Here is an 18,392-nt window from a genome sequence, read left to right as displayed (position 1 = left end):
GGATACCTTCCAGCAGCTCAACATCTTTCCTAAACTGAGGAGCCCAGAACTGGACACAGGACTCCAGGTGTGGCCTGATCAGTGCTGAGCACAGGGCAGAATGACCTCCCTGCTCCTGCTGGCCACACTGCTCCTGATGCAGGCCAGGATGCCATTTGCCTTCTTGGCCACCTGGGCACATTGCTGGCTCATGTTCCAACCTACTATCAACCAGTACCCCCAGGTCCCTCTCTGCCTGGCTGCTCTCAGCCACTCTGACCCCAGCCTGTAGCACTGCCTGGGGTTGCATGTGGCCAATGTGCAGCACCTGGCACTTGGATGTGTTCAATCTCCTGCCCTTGGACTCTGCCCATCTGTCCAGCCTGTCCAGGTCCCTCTGCAGAGCTCTCCTGCCCTCTAACAGATCAACTCCTGCCCCCAGCCTGGTGTCCTCTGCAGGTTTACTGAATAAAACTCTGAAGCACTGCAGCCACATCACCAAAACTCTGAATAGTTCCAAACATACCATCCCGAGCTGGAGGGATCGTGGGAGGAGGAGGGAGGTTGTGGGTGGCGGAGTTGGAGCCTCTGTAGGTTTGAGAACTGAAATGAGAGAATATATATTGGCTTATTAGTCCATATATAAATCACTGAATTCAAGGAGGAGCTCCAGAATGTGTACCACAGTACCACACAGAAAGACCTGAACCTTTTTCTCACTAACCTAAACCACGTACAGTTGGCAAGGCAAACTTCTTGTGTTCCAAGAGCAATGAGAGCACTGCTCAAACCAAGGAGTGTGACTTAATTGTAAGAGGAAGACTTTCACATGAGCTGCATAGCATTGCACTGTGACCATCCACCTGGGTTTCATCCAGCTCCTAGGAAATACTTGGTTTGAAGAAGAACATAAGAATTTCTCTCTCACAAAATCCAATTACCCTGAGAAGAAGAGGAAAGATAACTTGAACATTACAGAACACTATAGAACTAACCAGCTTGGAACAGACCTTTGGGATCATCCAGTCCAACCTATCACCCAGCACCATCTCATCAACTAAACCATGGCACCAAGTGCCTCATCCAGGCTCTTCTTAAACACCTCCAGGGCTGGGGACTCCACCACCTCCCTGGGCAGGCACATCCCAATGGCCAATCTCTCTTGCTGGGAAGAACTTCTTCCTCACCTCCAGCCTAAACTTCCTCTGGCACAGCTTGAGACTGTGTCCTCTTGTTCTGGTGCTGCTTGCCTGGGAGAAGAGACCAACTCCCACCTGGCTACAACCTCCCTTCAGGTAGTTGTAGAGAACAAGAAGGTCTCCCCTGAGCCTCCTCTTCTCCAGGCTAAGCAACCCCAGCTCCCTCAGCCTCTCCTCACAGGGCTGTGCTCCAGACCCTTCACCAACCCTTCTCTGGACATGTTCAAGTGTCTCAATGTCCCCTAAAGTGAGGAGCCCAGAGCTGGACACAGGATTCAAGGTGTGGCCTGACCAGTGCTGAGCACAGGGCAGAATGACCTCCCCTGCTCCTGCTGGCCACACTATTCCTGATCCAGACCAGGATGCCCTTGGCCTTCTTGGCCACCTGGGCACACTGCTGGCTCATGTTCAGCCTCCTATCAACCAGTACCCCCCAGGTACCTCTCTGCCTGGCTGCTCTCAGCCACTCTTTCCCCAGTCCTATGGCACTGCCTGGGGCTATTGTGGCCAGTGTGTAAAACTCAGCACTTGCAGAAGCATTGGAAGCCATTTGGGACTGTGAAGAGTTCTGCAGCTGAAACCTGGTAAGCTCCTTAACCAAACTTTAGGTTATCTAACAGTGAGGTATCTGTTACCTACCTGTATGCTCCCTCATGGACGACTGGAGGTCCCCTCAAGGTTAGGGGTCTGAACAAAGACAGTGGCATTGTACTCTGTGTCTGGTGAGAGGCCAGTGAAGCAGTGGCTGGTTTCTGATCCACGGACTGTGATTTCCTGTCCTCTGGAACCTGGCAGAAAAAGCCCAGTGGGAAGTTAGAACTCACTGCTTCCATCTTAATGTGCATGAGGAAGTGCAAGAGTTAGAGATTCCTGGAGAAAAGGTTGGAAGGGATGGGGCAGCAATCTCCCTAATAGCCCAAAAGGGCCTTTCTAGGTCAAGATTATGTGATGAGCACACACCCTGGAGCACACTGGAGAGCAGCATTAGAGTGGACTTGTGAAACCCCAGGGAAGAAGCAAATTCCCACCAATGAGAATTCACTTTGCAAGAAGCAGCACTCCCTCTGTGTGCCTTGTGTCACCACTCTGTTAAAGACAGAATGCATCACAGAATTGTCAGGGCTGGAAGGGACCTCAAGGAGCAGCAAGTTCCAACCCCCCTGCCATGGGCAGGGACGCCTCACACCACAGCAGGTTGCTCACAGCCACCTCCAGCTGGCTGCAAACACCTCCAGGCAAGAGGCTTCCACCACCTCCCTGGGCAGCCTGTGCCAGGCTCTCACCACCCTCCTGGCCAACAACTTCTTCCTCACATCCAGTCTGAATCTCCCCACTTCTAGTTCTGCTCCATCCCCCCCAGTCCTATCACTCCCTGACACCCCTCACAAGTCCCTCCCCAGCTTTCTTGGAGCCCCCTGCAGATCCTGCAAGGCCACAATGAGGTCTCCTGGGAGCCTTCTCCTCTCCAGCCTGCACAACCCCAACTCCCTCAGTCTGTGCTCACAGCAGAGCAGCTCCAGCCCTCTGCTCCTCCTCCTGGCCCTTCTCTGGACACCTTCCAGCACCTCCAGATCCTTCGTGGCACAGAGGCTCCAGAACTGGCCCCAGAGCTGCAGCTGTGGTCTCAGCAGAGTGGAGCAGAGGGGCAGAATCCCCTCCCTGCCCTGCTGGCCACACTTCTCCCTGCTGCAGCCCAGGCTCTGCTTGGCTCTCTGGGCTGCAAGTGCTCACTGCTGGCTCCTGCTGAGCTTCTCCTCCCCCAGCACCCCCAGGTCCTTTTCTTCAGGGCTGCTCTCCAGCCAGTCCCTGCCCAGCCTGTATCAGTGCCTGGGATTGCCCTGCCCCAGCTGCAGGACCTTGCCCTTGGTCTCAATCAACCTCATGAGGTTGTCCTGAGCTCAGCTCTGCAGCCTGTCCAGGTCCCTGTGGATGGATCCCTTCCCTCCCTCTGTCTGCTGCCCCACACAGCTTGGTGTGGCTTCTGGTGCCAGTGGAAGCAGACAATTGCCCTCACCATCAGCTGGGTTCAGCTTCAGTCTGTAGGAGGTTGTCTGAGCGATGCGGTGACCAACGGATGCAGAATGTATCCCAACCTACTTTGTAGCTCGTCAGGTCAGTGACGTTCAGGTACACTGTGGAGAGAGAAAGAGAGGCATTGGTCCCTGGAAAGCAGGGTGGCATGGGTGAAGCACATCAAAATGAATATTTTAGTAGCAGGGACTCTCCAGAAATGGATTGGTTGTGATTTGTAATGGCAGGAAAGGGCAGCTCCAGTCCAGGCTCTTCATCTTCCGTGAAGGCAGAGCCCAGCCTGGTTGCTGACACAGGCTCAAAGGCTGATTGCCTTCCTGCATTGACTTCTCACATGAAGAAAGCTGAGCTCTCTATAAAAGGAGAAACTTCCAAACCCCCAGAATCTCTCTCATCCATATGGCAGTAGGAAAGCTATGGACTGAATGACCAAGACCCAAGGTGCTTGATTCATCTTAGCTGAAGGCATTTTTAGGAGTCCCTTAACTGAGGCCATCAACAAAATCTTCTCCTTCCCAAAAAAACCTGTTCAAGCACTGGGCATAAGTGTGAGAGAACAGCACAGCAGCAAGAGGCAAAAAGCTTAGGAATCATAGAATCAGCCAGGTTGGAAAAGACCTCAGAGATCAGCAAGTCCAATCTATGACCTAATACCCAACACCTCCTGACAATTAAACCATGGCTCCAAGTGCCTCATCCAAGCCTTTTGTGAACACCTCCAGGGATGGGGACTCCACCACCTCCCTGGGCAGCACATCCCAATGGCCAATTACCCTTTCTAGGAAGAACTTTCTCCTCACTTCCAGCCTAAAGCTCCCCTGGCAACAGCCTGAGACTGTGTCCTCTTGTTCTGGTTCTGGGTGCCTGGGAGAAGAGACCAACCCCCACCTGGCTACAACCTCCCTTCAGGGAGTTGTAGAGAGCAAGAAGGTCTCCCCTGAGCCTCCTCCTTCTCCAGGCTAAGCAACCCCAGCTCCCTCAGCCTCTCCTCACAGGGCTGTGCTCCAGACCCCTCCCCAGCTTTGTTGCCCTTCTCTGGACACCTTCCAGCATCTCAATGTCCTTCTTAAACTGAGGAGCCCCAGAACTGGTTACAGCTCAGCATGGTTACATCTTGTAGTAGCTTAGAGACAGTTAAAGACTGATTCCAGCTGCAGCTGAATACAATTTTAGGAAGCAGGCTAGAAGATTTTCTATCCTCAAACCATCACTTAAAACTGTATTTCCATTACCCTTCCCAACCTCAGTGCTTCTGAGATCTCCACGAGGAAACAAAGGGGTTAAGCATTCCCCACGGGAGGATATTCAGCCTTAAAAACTCCTCTCTTCCTCCAAATCTCTCAGACCAACCCAGCTACCTAGCATGACCACAGCAAAATGATTGGGACTCACATGTAGTTGCCTTGATCTGTCAGGGGGTATGCTCATTCCAGAATCATACTGGGCATAAACATTCACATCATAAGTGGTACTGGGAGACAGATTGTGCAAGGTGTAGGAAGTCACTTCTCCCACAAACACCTCCATGGGCTCATTGGAACCTGGAATTGAAAGGAAGACTTCAGGAAGTACAGAGAGAAAGATTTATGGCGAGGTGAACTCCAGAGCTATTTGCTGTCTCTTACATGCCTTGAAGTGTTAATCTCATTCTTTTTTTCCCCAAACAAAACAAAGTTATTAGCTTCTAGCATATGAGGCTCTTGCAACAGAACACACACACAGTTTTACAAGCAGTTCTGTAATACTGGGGTTCATTTTATCTCACACAGTGGTATCACAGCATCACAGGGTGCTAGGGATTGGAAAGGACCTCTGGAGAGCTCCCAGTCCAAGCCCCCTGCCAGAGCAGGAGCAGAGAATCCAGCACAGGGCACACAGGAACACATCCAGACAGGGCTGGGAAGGCTCCAGGGAAGGAGACTCCTCAACCCCTCTGGCAGCCTGCTCCAGGGCTCTGTGCCCCTTACAGTAAAAAAGTTCTTCCTCATGTTGAGGTGGAACTTCCTGTGCTGTGGATTACATCCCTTGTTCCATTACAACCCTGCTCACAGGGTACAAGCGAGCAGAGGCTGTCTCTGTCCCTTCCTTCCTGACCCCCAGCCCTCAGCTATTGATAGCCATTGATCAGATCCCTCTCAGCCTTCTCCTCTGCAGACTGCACAGCCCCAGGGCTCTCAGCCTCTCCTCCCCCAGGCAGTGCTGCAGTCTCTTCAGTATCCTTGGATCCCTCCCTTGGACTCTCTCCAGCAGATCCCTGTCCCTCCTGAACTGGGCAGCCCAGACCTGGATGCAATATTGCAGGGGAGGTCTCAGCAGGGCAGGGCAGGAGAGGTCTGTATATCATTTTGTTGTCCCATAAAGGAAAGGCTCTGAAGGACAATTGTTTCACTATCACAGAATAAACCAGGCTGCAAAAGACCTCAGAGATCATCAAGTCCAGCCTATTACCTAACACCCAAACACCTCCTGCCAACTAAACCATGGCTCCAAGTGCCACATCCGAGCCTTTTTTGATCACCACCAGGGATGGGGACTCCACCACCTCCCTGGGCAGCACATCCCAATGGCCAATCTCTCTTGCTGGGAAGGAACTTTCTCCTCACCTCCAGCCTGAACCTCCCCTGGCACAGCTTGAGACTGTGCCCTGCTTTGTGTGACTGTCATTACATACAGCAAAGATGTGAAGGACAATGCTGCCTAAACATCTGTTCAATATTCATCTCATCCACACCAGTCCATATCCTCAGAAATACAAGAGGTGGAAATAAGGAGAGGAAAACCACCTCTAGTCCAGGACTTCATCAAGCCACTGCAGTATATTGCATCTTGACTGTAGAATTGAATCTCTGTCACTGAGTCAATGGAACACTCTGTGTGCTGTGCTGTGCTGTGCTGTTTGTAACACCCTGATCCTGAGACCACCTTCCCTCAAAATCAGCAAACCAAAAAGGATTCAGCTCCTCCAGTGCCAACATTTAGCCACACAGCTGGTCTCTGCCCTGATCTCCCATGAGCCACTCCCTGTTTCTCCTCAGAAGGAAGAGGTTTCCTTACCCACAGGCTTGTATACAATTTTGTAGCCCAGCACAGGGGAGGGCGAAGGGTCCCAGGAGACTCGGAATCTCGTGTACCATTCATCAGTTATATACATATTTTGAGGAGGAAGCAGGCCAACTGCAAGAGTGAAAAAGAAATGAAAGCACTCCAATTAGGCTGCTTTGCAGCCTCCCAGAATCTCAGGGAATCATAGAACCAGAGAATTAACAAGGCTGGAAAAGGCCTCAGGGATCATCAATCATCAGGTCAACAGGCATAATGAACATAATGAAACCTTCACGCTGCTGGGAGATTCAAGGAATAGGTGTCTTCAAATAACATAGAATGAAAGAAAATAGAATAGAATAGAATAAATTAAATAAAAATAACAATAAATAAATAAATAATAAAAATAAATAAACTTTAAAAAATAAATAAAACCAAAATAAATTAAAATAAATAAAAGAAAGGAAGAATAAGAATAAGAATAAGAATAAGAATAAGAATAAGAATAAGAATAAGAATAAGAATAAGAATAAGAATAAGAATAAGAATAAGAATAAGAATAAGAATGAGGAGAGGAGAGGAGAGCAGACTCAAGGAGAGGAGAGGAGACTCAAGGAGAGGAAAGGAGACTCAAGGAGAGGAGACTCAAGAGAGGAGACTCGAGGAGACTCAAGGAGACTCAAGGAGAGGAGACTCGAGGAGACTCAAGGAGACTCGAGGAGACTCAAGGAGACTCGAGGAGACTCAAGGAGACTCAAGGAGACTCAAGGAGACTCAAGGAGACTCAAGGAGACTCAAGGAGACTCAAGGAGACTCAAGGAGACTCAAGGAGACTCAAGGAGACTCAAGGAGAGGAGAGGAGAGGAGAGGAGAGGAGAGGAGAGGAGAGGAGAGGAGAGGAGAGGAGAGGAGAGGAGAGGAGAGGAGAGGAGAGGAAGAGAAGAGAAGAGGAAGAGAAGAGAAGAGAAGAGAAGAGAAGAGAAGAGAAGAGAAGAGAAGAGAAGAGGAAGAGAAGAGAAGAGAAGAGAAGAGAAGAGGAAGAGAAAGAGAAGAGAAGAGAAGAGAAGAGAAGAGAAAGAGAAGAGAAGAGGAAGAGAAGAGAAGAGAAGAGAAGAGAAGAGAAGAGAAGAGAAGAGAAGAGAGAGAAGAGAAGAGAAGAGAAGAGAAGAGAGAAGAGAAGAGAAGAGAAGAGAAGAGAAGAGAAGAGAAGAGAAGAGAAGAGAAGAGAAGAGAAGAGAAGAGAAGAGAAGAGAAGAGAAGAGAAGAGAAGGGAGAAAATAATAAAGCAAACATTAAAATAAAATAAAGGAAAATAAAGTAAAATAAAATAAATAAAATAAAATAAAATAAAATAAAATAAAATAAAATAAAATAAAATAAAATGCAAACTCAAATGCAATCAAATCAGATCCACTCTGAAGAGCAGTCCACCAGTTCTGCCGTTTCCAGTCAGTTGTCCACCGTCTCCATCTTCATACACAGCCACCACGGTGATTTTATAGGGGGTGTCTGATTGCAGGGGCTGTAGTATCACATTGTTTCTTATCCCAGGAACTGTTGTCTGGAACACAAGAGACAGGGGTTAGCAAAGTCACACTTCTGGGACTGATCAATGAGAACAACTACAAATTAGGTTTCACAGTAGGTGCACTTTTTTTTTTATGTCCACTGCAACTCACAGGCTCACAGCTCACAGGGTGTCAGGGGTTGGAAGGGACCTCGGAGAGCTCCCAGTCCAAGCCCCTGCCAGAGCAGGAGCAGAGAATCCAGCTCAGGGCACACAGAACACATCCAGACAGGGCTGGGAAGGCTCCAGAGCAGGAGACTCCACAACCTCTCTGGGCAGCCTGCTCCAGGGCTCTGGGAGCCTCCCAGGGCAGAAGTTCCTCCTCATGTTGAGCTGGAACCTCCTGTGCTGCAGTTTCCATCCATTGCCCCTTGTCCTATCCCAGGGTGCAGCTGAGCAGAGCTTGTTCCCTCCCTCCTGCCCCCCCAGCCCTCAGCTCTTGAGAGACATTGGTGAGATCCCTCTCAGCCTTCTCCTCTCCAGACTGAGGAGACCTAATTGTGGCTTTCCAGTATCTGAAGGGGGCTCCAAGAAAGCTGGGGAGGGACTTATATGGTGTCAGGTGGTGAAAGGACTGGAGGGAATGGATCAAAGCTTGAGGAGGGAAGATTTAGGTTAGACATCAGGAAGAAGTTCTTCCCCATGAGGGGTGGTGAGAGCCTGGGCACAGGCTGCCCAGGGAGGTGGTGGAAGCCTCATCCGTGGAGGTTTTGAAGGCCAGGCTGGATGTGGCTGTGAGCAATCTGATCTAGTGTGAGGTGTCTGGCAGGGGGGGTTGGAACTGGCTGGTCCCTGAGGTCCCTCTGAGCCCTAAGGAGTCTCTGACTCTCTGTTTTTTCCATTATTACTCGATAAAAGCTCTCAGTTGTTCAAGGCTTGCTACTTTCTTGACATGTCCAGCATTGCCTGCCAAGGACTTGTGTGTGTCGAAAAATATGCATGGCCCAGGAGGGAATTCTCAGCCACTGAATTTTCAGCATGCCCTTCACTATAGTAATTAAGCAGTGAGAGCTTTGCAGTCGTGCTCTGTGCATGCTGTGCTTTGGCTGGCAGCAGTCAGCAGGGATTCTGCCACTGACATCTATAGCATCTGAGCTGGGCTTTGCTAGAAACACACCAAGAGTTCTCTCAGCTTCAGGTTAACTTCTGCTACCAGTAAGCTGCAGGAAATTAAACACAAACACTTAGGCTGCGTTCTGAACCCTACCAAAGCAACTTAGAAGCTGACTCAAAGTCAGTGCTGCTTTCTTATCAAAAGTTCTGCCAACTCTCCTCAGTTTCTAAAGTGCAACCTTATGTTTATTCTTTCAGCAGACTGACTTCATACTCTGCTCATTATGAAGCAATAGATGGCAACTAACTGTAGCAGAGTGTTTGAAGAGGTTCTCCTCAGAATCCTCTAATGAGTGACTCATATTTAGCATTATTTTACACACAAATCAATTCATTAAACCACACATGCTTGGCAAGCTTATCAAAAATATCTTGTTTCATACAACCCATGGCTTGTCAGCAGTGATCACACACAATCACAGAAATATTCAGGTTGCAAGAGACCCTCAGGATCACCAGGTCCAACCCAAAACCCTGCTCTGCAAGGCTCAGCCCTAAACCACAGCCCCAAGCCCCACAGCCAAACCACCTTCAAACACAGCCAGCCCTGGGCACTCCACCACCTCCCTGCCCAGCACATCCCAAGCCCTGAGCACTCTTGTGCCTAAGCTCCACTCTCAACCTCCCCAGGGGCAGCTTGAGGCTCTGCCCTCTTCTTCTCTCACTAATGCCCTGGGAGCAGAGAGCAGCAGCAGCCTCTGCACAACCTCCTTGCAGGGAGCTGCAGGCAGCCAGGAGCTCTCCCCTCAGCCTCCTCTCTTGCCCACTAACCATCCCCAGCTCCTTCAGCCTCTCTCCAGCACATTGCTTCTCCAGGCCCTTCCCAGCTTCCTTGCCCTCCTCTGCCCTGGCTCCAGCACCTCCACAGCTCTCTGCCACTCAGCTGCCCAGAGCTGGACACAAGGCTCCAGGTGTGGGCTGCCCAGAGCTGAGTGCCAGGGGACAATCCCCTCCCTGCTGCTGCTGGACACAGCATTGCTGAGCCCAGCCAGGAGGCCTTTGGCTCTCTTGGCCCCCTGGGCACACTGCTGCCTCCTCTTCAGCTGCTTGCCCAGCAGCACCCCCAGGTCCCTTTCTGCCAGCAGCTTTCCAGCCACACTGCCCCAAGCCTGGAGCCTTGCTTGGGGTTGTTGTGCCCCCAGGGCAGGCCCTGGCACTTGGCCTGGTTGAAGCTGCTCTTGGTAACGTTGACCATGGATCCAACCTATCCAAGTCCCTCTGCAGAGCCTCCCTACCCTCATGAAGATCAAATCATAGAAACATAGAATTGTTAGGGTTGGAAGGAGCCTCAAGGATCATTTATTTCCAACCTCACTGCCATAGGCAGGGACACCTCAAATAAGAATGATCAAAGAACTTGATCTAGTTGGAGCTGCCCCTGCTCCCTGAGGAGGGGTTGGCCAAGATGACCTTTGAGGTCCCCTTCCAACCTGGTGCGTTCTGTGATTCTGGGAACACATTGTGTAGCCTCAAGAGCTGACTGGGAACACCTCAGTGCCTGCTGAGGAATGGCAGCACTTACATATTCATCTATAGGGTCTCCCACAGTGGGAGAGTAAATGATTCTGTACTGCCGGACTGGGCCGTCCGCGTGGTCCCACTGCACAGAGAGGCTGTTGGTGGTCGCGTCAAACACTCTGACATTCCTTGGGCCACTGCGAGGCACTGAAGAGACAAAACACAGAAGGTTGCATGGATCATGATCCCTCCAGCTCAGAGCCACTCTCTCTGATTCATGTATGTCACCCTGAAGCTGAGGGCCTTCCCTGTTGCGACCCTAAATGAACCTACACAGGTAGAGTTAGTCAATAACAACATAGCAGTGCCTGAAAGGCCTTAAGTGAAGCAAAGCCTCAGCTAGGTGAACTGGAGCTGCATGCAAAGGAAGAGAGCATCCACACACATTCTGCTGCTCAGACTCTGCAGACAAGTTGAACTACAGCCTGGCACATCTCCAAGGTGCAGAGAAATGTGGGGATTCAACAAAGAGAGCAAAGAAGCAGCAAAGGAGAGGTGACCTGTTATTGCCACAGTTTCTTTACACCTTATTTCTAGGGTGAATTTTAAAGAAGCCAGGTGCAAGGCAACCAAGCTCCCATAAGTTGAATTACAGCAAGGATGCTTTGCTGCTTAGGAACATCTGGAGAAAACGAAACAACACAAACCCCAAACAGAACAAAACCAAACCAAAACAAACCCAAAACAAAACAAAACAAAACAAAACCCAAAACAAACCAAAACCAAGTCAAAACCAAAGCAAAGCAAAACTAAACCAAAACCACAACCAAACAAAACAAACCCAAACAAACCCAACCAAAACAAAACAAAACAAACCCAAAACCAAACCAAAACAAACCTAACCAAAACCAAACCAAGACAAAACCCAAACCAAAACCTAAACCAAACCTAACCCAAACCAAACCCAAAACAAACCTAACCCAAACCAAACCTAACCCAAACCAAACCCAAACCCAAACCAAAACCAAAGCAAACCAAACCCCAAACAAAACCAAACTAAAACCAAACCAAAACCAAACCAAAACCAAAATTAACTCAAACCAAACCCAAAACAAAACCAAACCCAAACCAAACCAAGACAAAAACCCAAACCAAAACCTAAACCAAACCAAGACAAAACCCAAACCAAAACCTAAATCAAACCTAACCCAAACCAAACCTAAACCAAAACTAAACCAAAACCAAACCCAAAACTAACCCAAACCAAACCCAAAACAAAACCAAACCCAAAACAAACCAAGACAAAACCAAAATAAAACCAAACTCAAAACAAACCAAGACAAAACTAAAAGCAAACCAAACCCAAACCCAAATCAAAACTAAACCAAATCAAACCCAAGCCAAACTTGAAACCAAAACCAAACTAAAACCAAGTCAAAACCAAGCAAAGCCAAAACCAAACCAAAAAGCCCCAAACAAAGAGAAAACCCCAAAAACCCCTCAACCCCCCCCCTCCCCAGACCCCATAAATCCCAACATCTGGAGAGGCTGAGACGTGCAATTGCTATGCAGGACATACAAACATGAAGCACATGGGTTTTTTCCCCTCTTCATAGCACATTCTACCCAGAAAGAGAAGCACAGAGAGAAGAGAACCCATCCAAATGTGCAATTATTCTGTTTTTCTCCACCAGAAAAACTGCTCTTTAGCTGCACTCACAGCTTTGACACTCTTCTCCCTTCAGATTGCCTTAGTGCCATGAGTGCCAGACAGCACAGCCAAGCCTCCCTCCCAGGGAGGTCTTGAACTGCTTCAGCTGCAGCAGATGCCCTGATCAGCTGCCCACTGTTTGGGGTTGTAACCCACTCTCTAAGCGCTTCACAGCCCAATTTGGACACACAGCTCCCAAAGCAAGGACTGATTGCCTCTTACATGTTCTCCCCTGTGCCTGGCTGGGATTTCCTTCACCATCTGCATAGAGAGCTATGACGTTTATGGAGTAAGCCGTGTCGGGAGTCAGGCGCTCCAGCGTCACATCGCGAGTGTTGCCTGGGACCACAATCTGAACGACAAAGAGAAAGGCAGCAACATTAGGAAACAACAACAGAAAGCTTCCATTTGTACCATGTTTTCACAGAATCACAGAATTATAGAATCACAGAATGGCCCAGGCCAGAATGAGCCTCCAAAGGTCATCCAGTCTGACCTCCCAAGGTCAGAAGGGACATCCCCAACTAGATCACAGTGTCACAATGTCACTAAGGTTGGAAGAGACCTCAAAGATCATTGAGTTCAATAGATCAGGTTGCCTAGGGCCCCATTGAGCCTTACTTTGAATATCTCCAGGGAAGGGAGTTGGGGTTGCCCAGGGAAGTGGTGGAAGCCTCCTGCCTGGAGGTGTTTGCAGCCAGGCTGGAGGTGGCTGTGAGCAACCTGCTGTGGTGTGAGGTGTCCCTGCCCATGGCAGGGGGGTTGGAACTGGCTGAGCCTTGAGGTCCCTTCCAACCCTGACAATTCTATGATTCTATTAATATCTTCCAGACACTTTTAAGGAACAGCACAAGAAACTGAATTACTTACAGACTCTGATGGCCTTGGGCCAGACAGTGGAGAGTAATTAATTATATATTGCTGCACTGGACCTGGAGCAGGTTCCCACCGGACATTCATGCTGTTTGGTGTGGGATTGTAAACTTGGATGTTTCTTGGTGTTCCTCTCTCCACTAGATCAAGAATAATTCAAAGTAAGGTTGGGTTTTGTGTTTATTTTTCCACAAAGTTGCTTAGATAAGTTCTAGTCCTGCTTGAACTTACAACAGTGCTCAGAGGAAGCTGGGAAGAGCATCACCAGCCCAAGACAAACAAAGCCCTTTTATTAGCCCCCAAAATACAGACATCTAAGAATCTCAGTGATAAATCTTTGCAAGCATCCCTGCCAGGCAGCAGAGCACATGTATTTATAGTGCAGATTGAAGGTCTGAGCATAATACTTTGTTACCCAATTAGACAGGCCTGAAAAGGAGCCAGAAACCACAGATTTTAGCTCATGCTAACATTAGAAGGTCAAAGCCCCTGGAAAATGTTAAGCCCATGGCATGGACTAACACCAGCATTTGCCATTTATTCATCAGTATTGCTACTGGCACTACAATTAGGTTTTACTACTGTGTGGAAATAAACACTACATTTTGCTGCATTATCTCAGAGCCTGCCTGAGAGAAATGGACTGAAAGCCTCCACCCAAACAAGGCAAGGAAAAAGGAGTAAGTTACAGAGCTGCCACAACCACCAAGGAGGCCAACAAAGTGTCTTACACCTCTGGTTCAGCTTTGGGGGGAAATAAACTTCCACATTTGATGTGAAATGATTTTTGTAATGATCTGGGCAAGCCACACAAGAGATGTTCTTTAGCACAAGGTGTGTTTGACTTACAAGTTCTTCCAGTGTCAGAGACACGTCCTCCATCCCCTTCAGGGAAAACTGGGACCACAGTTACAGTGTAAGGTGTGTTGGGTTCAAGAGTCCTCAGGATGACATAGTTTGTGTTTCCTGGCACTGTGGTCTACAGGTTCAAAAGGAAAGGCAGAGGCATGACATTACATCAGTAGACCAAAAGCATTCATCTCCCTTATTCCTCCACCACACACCATTTCTAGACTGGACGTGATGAGAACTCTCCAAAAGGTGAATCTTGAAGTAGCACAATTCATAGCAACTTCTGGAACTGCCTTTCAAGATGCTGCTGGCTTCTACTTGACAAAACATTTGCTAAGTCCTCTGCTGTCTTAGAATCATAGAATGGTCTGGCTTGGAAAGGACTTCCAAAGCTCATCCAGTCCAAACCCTCTGCACTCAGCAGGGACATCCTCAACTAGATCAGGTTGCCCACAGCCCTCTCCAGCCTCACCTTGAACATCTCCAGGGATGGGCCCCCAACACCCCCCTGGGCAACCTGGTGCAGTGTTCCACCACCCTCCTGGTGCAGAACTTGTTCCTCACATCCAATCCCAATCTGCTCTGTTCTACTTTGAAGCCATTGCCCCTGGTGCTGTCCCTGCACACCTTTGCAAACAGTCTCTCTGCAGCCTTCTTGCAGCCCCTTCAGGTCCTGGCAGGCTGCTATTAGGTCTCCCCAGAGCCTCCTCTTCTCCAGGTTTATATAACTATCATCCATATCCATTTTTTGGGTCCAGATACTCTTCTCATAACAACAGCAGCAGAGCACAGGAGTAACTGACTCATGTGGAGGTGCTCTGCTTTACCTCCAAGGCAGCCATGAACATAAAGCATGCAAATGCACAGGCAACCAACAAGTCATAGAATCACAGAACATTAGAAGTTGGAAGGGAGCTCCAGAGAGCATCCAGTCCAGCCCTCTGCCAGAGCAGCAGCACCCAGGGCAGGCCACACAGCAATGCAGCAAGGGGGGGTTGGAAAGGCTCCAGAGCAGGAGACTCCACAACCTCTCTGGGCAGCCTGCTCCAATGCTCTGTCACACTCACTGCAAAGAAGTTTCTCCTCCTGGGGGGCTGAAACCTTCTCTGCTCAATTTTGTCTCCATTGCTCCTTGGCTTCTTGCTGTGCAGCACCCAAAAGAGCTTGGCCCCCTCCCCTGTCCTCCTCTCCAGGCTAAACAGCCCCAGGGCTCTCAGTCTCCCTTCCCAGGGGAGATGCTCAAGTCCCCTAAGCATCCTCCTGGCTCTCCTTTGGGTTCTCTCTATCAAGACCCACTTCACTCAGCAGCACCATGAGATGCAGATTCTCTGAGACAGTAAGATCCAAGCAAAGTATTTACCATTTCCTCTGCACCTCCAGCTGTAGGTCTGTAAAAGACTTTATACTGGCGGGGACTTCCTTCCGCGTGATCCCATCGGATGTTCAGAGTGCTGGTGGTTGGGTCATAAACCACTAAGTTCCTGACAGTAGTGAGAGGTTCTGAAAGAGAGCAATGAGCTGTCAGAAATGTGGAACACTCTTGAAGCAATGGCTTCAAACTAGAGCAGAGCAGATTGAGCTGGACGTGAGGAACAAGTACTGCAGCAGGAGGGTGGTGGAACCCTGGCACAGGTTGCCTGCCCAGGGAGGTGGTTGAGACCCCATCCCTGGAGATGTTCAAGGGGAAGCTGGAGAGGGCTGTGGGCAACCTGATCTAGTTGGGGATGTCCCTGCTGAGTGCAGAGGGCTTGGACTGGATGAGCTTTGGAGCTCCCATCCAGCCTGGACCATTCTATGACTCTCTCACCTGTGCTGCCAGGTCCTGCCTCTGCAATGCATCATCAGGAAGTTTAAAATCCAACAGGTTTACTACTTCATGTCAAGTAGGATTTAATGAGAACATAGCAGCCCCATCCATAGTTTCATAGTTTCATAGTTTCATAGTTTCATTCAGGGTTGGAAGGGACCACAAGGATCATCTAGTTCCAACCCCCCTGCCATGGGCAGGGACACCCCACACTAGATCAGGCTGGACAGAGCCTCATCCAGCCTGCTCTTAAACACCCCCAGGGACGGGGCCTCGACCACCTCCCTGGACAACCCATTCCAGGGTTTCACCACTCTCATGGTGAAGAACCTCCTCCTCACATCCAGCCTGAATCTCCCCACCTCCAGCTTCATTCCATTCCCCCTAGTCCTATCACTACCTGAGATCCTGAGAAGTCCTTCCCCAGCCTTCCTGTAGGCCCCCTTCAGATACTGGAAGGCGACAATTAGGTCTCCTCGGAGCCTTCTCTTCTGCAGACTGAACAGCCCCAACTCCTTCAGTCTGTCCTCATAGGAGAGGTGCTCCAGCCCTCTGATCATCCTCGTGGCCCTTCTCTGGACACGTTCCAGCACCTCCACATCCCTCTTGTAATAGGGGCTCCAGAACTGGACACAGTACTCCAGGTGGGGTCTCACCAGGGCTGAGCAGAGGGGGAGAATCACCTCCCTCGACCTGCTAGCCACACTTCTCCTGATGCAGCCCAGGATCTGATTGGCTTTGCGGGCTGCAAGTGCACACTGAGAGCTCCTGTTGAGCTTTTTGTCCACCAGCACCCCCAAGTCTCTCTCCTCAGGGCTACCCTCCAGCCAGTCACTGCCCAGCCTGTATTTGTGCCTGGGATTGCCTCGACCCAGATGCAGGACCCTGCACTTGTTCTTATTGAACTTCATGAGGTTGGCCTGTGCCCACCTCTCCAGCCTGTCCAGGTCCCTCTGGATGGATCCCTTCCCTCCAGCGTGTCTGCTGCACCACACAGCTTGGTGTCATCAGCAAACTTGCTGAGGGTGCACTCAATGCCACTGTGCATGTCCCCCACAAAGATGTTGAATAAGACAGGTCCCAGGACTGATCCCTGAGGGACTCTGCTTGTCACTGGCCTCCACTGGGACATGGAGCCATTGACAGCCACTCTTTGGGTGCGGCCATCAAGCCAGTTCCTTATCCATCTAGTGGTCCACCAATCAAACCCATGTGTCACCAGTTTGGAGACCAGGATGTGGTGCGGGACAGTGTTGAAGGCTTTGCTCAGGTCCAGGTAAACGACATCAGTTGCTCGCCCCTCATCTATTAATTTTGTCACCTGCTCATAGAAGGCCACCAGGTTGGTCAGGCAGGATTTGCCCTTGGCAAAGCCATGCTGACTGTTCCCAATCACCTCTTCACTAGTCTTTTGAATCCAACAGCATATCAATGATAAACACAGCAAGAAAGATTCCTTTCTGGAAAGCTGGGTTTTAAGTAACCCCATGGGCTCATGAGGATATTTTTCATCATTCCTCACCAAACACATTGCTTTCCACTGACTTTCCACTGCAAGATGGAGAATAAACTGACAGCAAATGAATGTATTAGAATAGAATAAACCAGGTTGGAAGAGACCTTCAAGATCATCGAGTCCAACCCATCATCCAACATCTCCTAATCAACTAAACCATGCAACCAAGCACCCTATCAAGTCTCCTCCTGAACACCTCCAGGGGTGGTGACTCCACCACCTCCCCAGGCAGCCCATTCCAATGGGCAATCACTCTCTCTGTGTAAAACTTCCTCCTAACCTCCAGCCTAAACCTCCCCCGGCACAGCTTGAGACTGTGTCCTCTTGTTCTGGTGCTGGGTGCCTGGCAGAAGAGACCAACCCCCAGCTGGCTGCAGCCTCCCTTCAGGGAGTTGGAGAGAGCAAGAAGGTCTCCCCTGAGCCTCCTCTCCTCCAGGCTAAGCAACCCCAGCTCCCTCAGCCTCTCCTCACAGGGCTGTGCTCCAGACCCCTCCCCAGCTTCCTTGCCCTACTCTGGACTCGTTCCAGCAAGTCAACCTCCTTCCTAACATGAGGAGCCCAGAACTGGACACAGGACTCAAGGTGTGGCCTAACCAGTGCAGTGTACAGGGGAAGAATAACCTCCCTGTTCCAAATGCAGCAATAATTATCACATTTCCAAAGGAATTAATGAATGTATTAACATTTCCAAATGAATTAATGAATGCATTTCCAAATGAATTAATGAATGTATTATCATGTTTCCAAAGGAATTAATGAATGTATCAAGATGTTTTCAAATTAATTAATAAATTTAGTAACACATGAGGAGAGGCTGAAGGGCCTTGGGCTTTTTAGTCTGGCAAAGAGAAGACTGAGAGGGGATATAATAAATGTTGATAGGTATCTGAGGGCTGGGGGGCAGGAGGCAGGGGACAGGCTCTGCTCAGCTGCACCCTGGGATAGGACAAGGAGCAATGGATGGAAACTGCAGCCCAGGAGGTTGCAGCTCAGCAGGAGGAGGAACTTCTGCCCTGGGAGGCTCCCAGAGCCCTGGAGCAGGCTGCCCAGAGAGGTTGTGGAGTCTCCTGCTCTGGAGCCTTCCCAGCCCTGCCTGGATGTGTGACCTGAGCTGCATTCTATGTTCCTGCCTTCTTGGCCACCAGAGCACATTGCTGGCTCACAGTATCACTAAGGTTGGAAGAGACCTCAAAGATCATCAAGTCCAACCTGTCACCACAGACCTCATGACCAGACCATGGCAC

The 18,392-nt window shown here is 49.7% G+C and overlaps 1 protein-coding gene across 1 annotated transcript in view; it reads right to left on the bottom strand.

Annotated features, from left to right (window-relative positions):
- The window catches only part of COL12A1 (collagen type XII alpha 1 chain), a 152,796-nt gene that overhangs the window by 51,410 nt on the left and 82,994 nt on the right, over positions 1-18,392 (bottom strand). The window contains 12 exon segments of the mRNA XM_068165187.1: positions 1,838-1,966; positions 3,193-3,229; positions 3,231-3,316; positions 4,609-4,627; positions 4,629-4,750; positions 6,264-6,383; positions 7,683-7,812; positions 10,454-10,596; positions 12,323-12,452; positions 12,971-13,113; positions 13,823-13,952; positions 15,186-15,325. Coding sequence (XP_068021288.1) covers positions 1,838-1,966; positions 3,193-3,229; positions 3,231-3,316; positions 4,609-4,627; positions 4,629-4,750; positions 6,264-6,383; positions 7,683-7,812; positions 10,454-10,596; positions 12,323-12,452; positions 12,971-13,113; positions 13,823-13,952; positions 15,186-15,325 — 1,329 coding nt within the window.

Source organism: Melanerpes formicivorus, unplaced genomic scaffold (assembly GCF_026170545.1).
Source record: "Melanerpes formicivorus ecotype bairdi unplaced genomic scaffold, bMelFor1.0.p_v2 SCAF_85, whole genome shotgun sequence".
NCBI lineage: Eukaryota > Metazoa > Chordata > Aves > Piciformes > Picidae > Melanerpes > Melanerpes formicivorus.
Note: the sequence above shows the minus strand (reverse complement) of the source record. Positions and strands in the feature narration are given on the sequence as shown.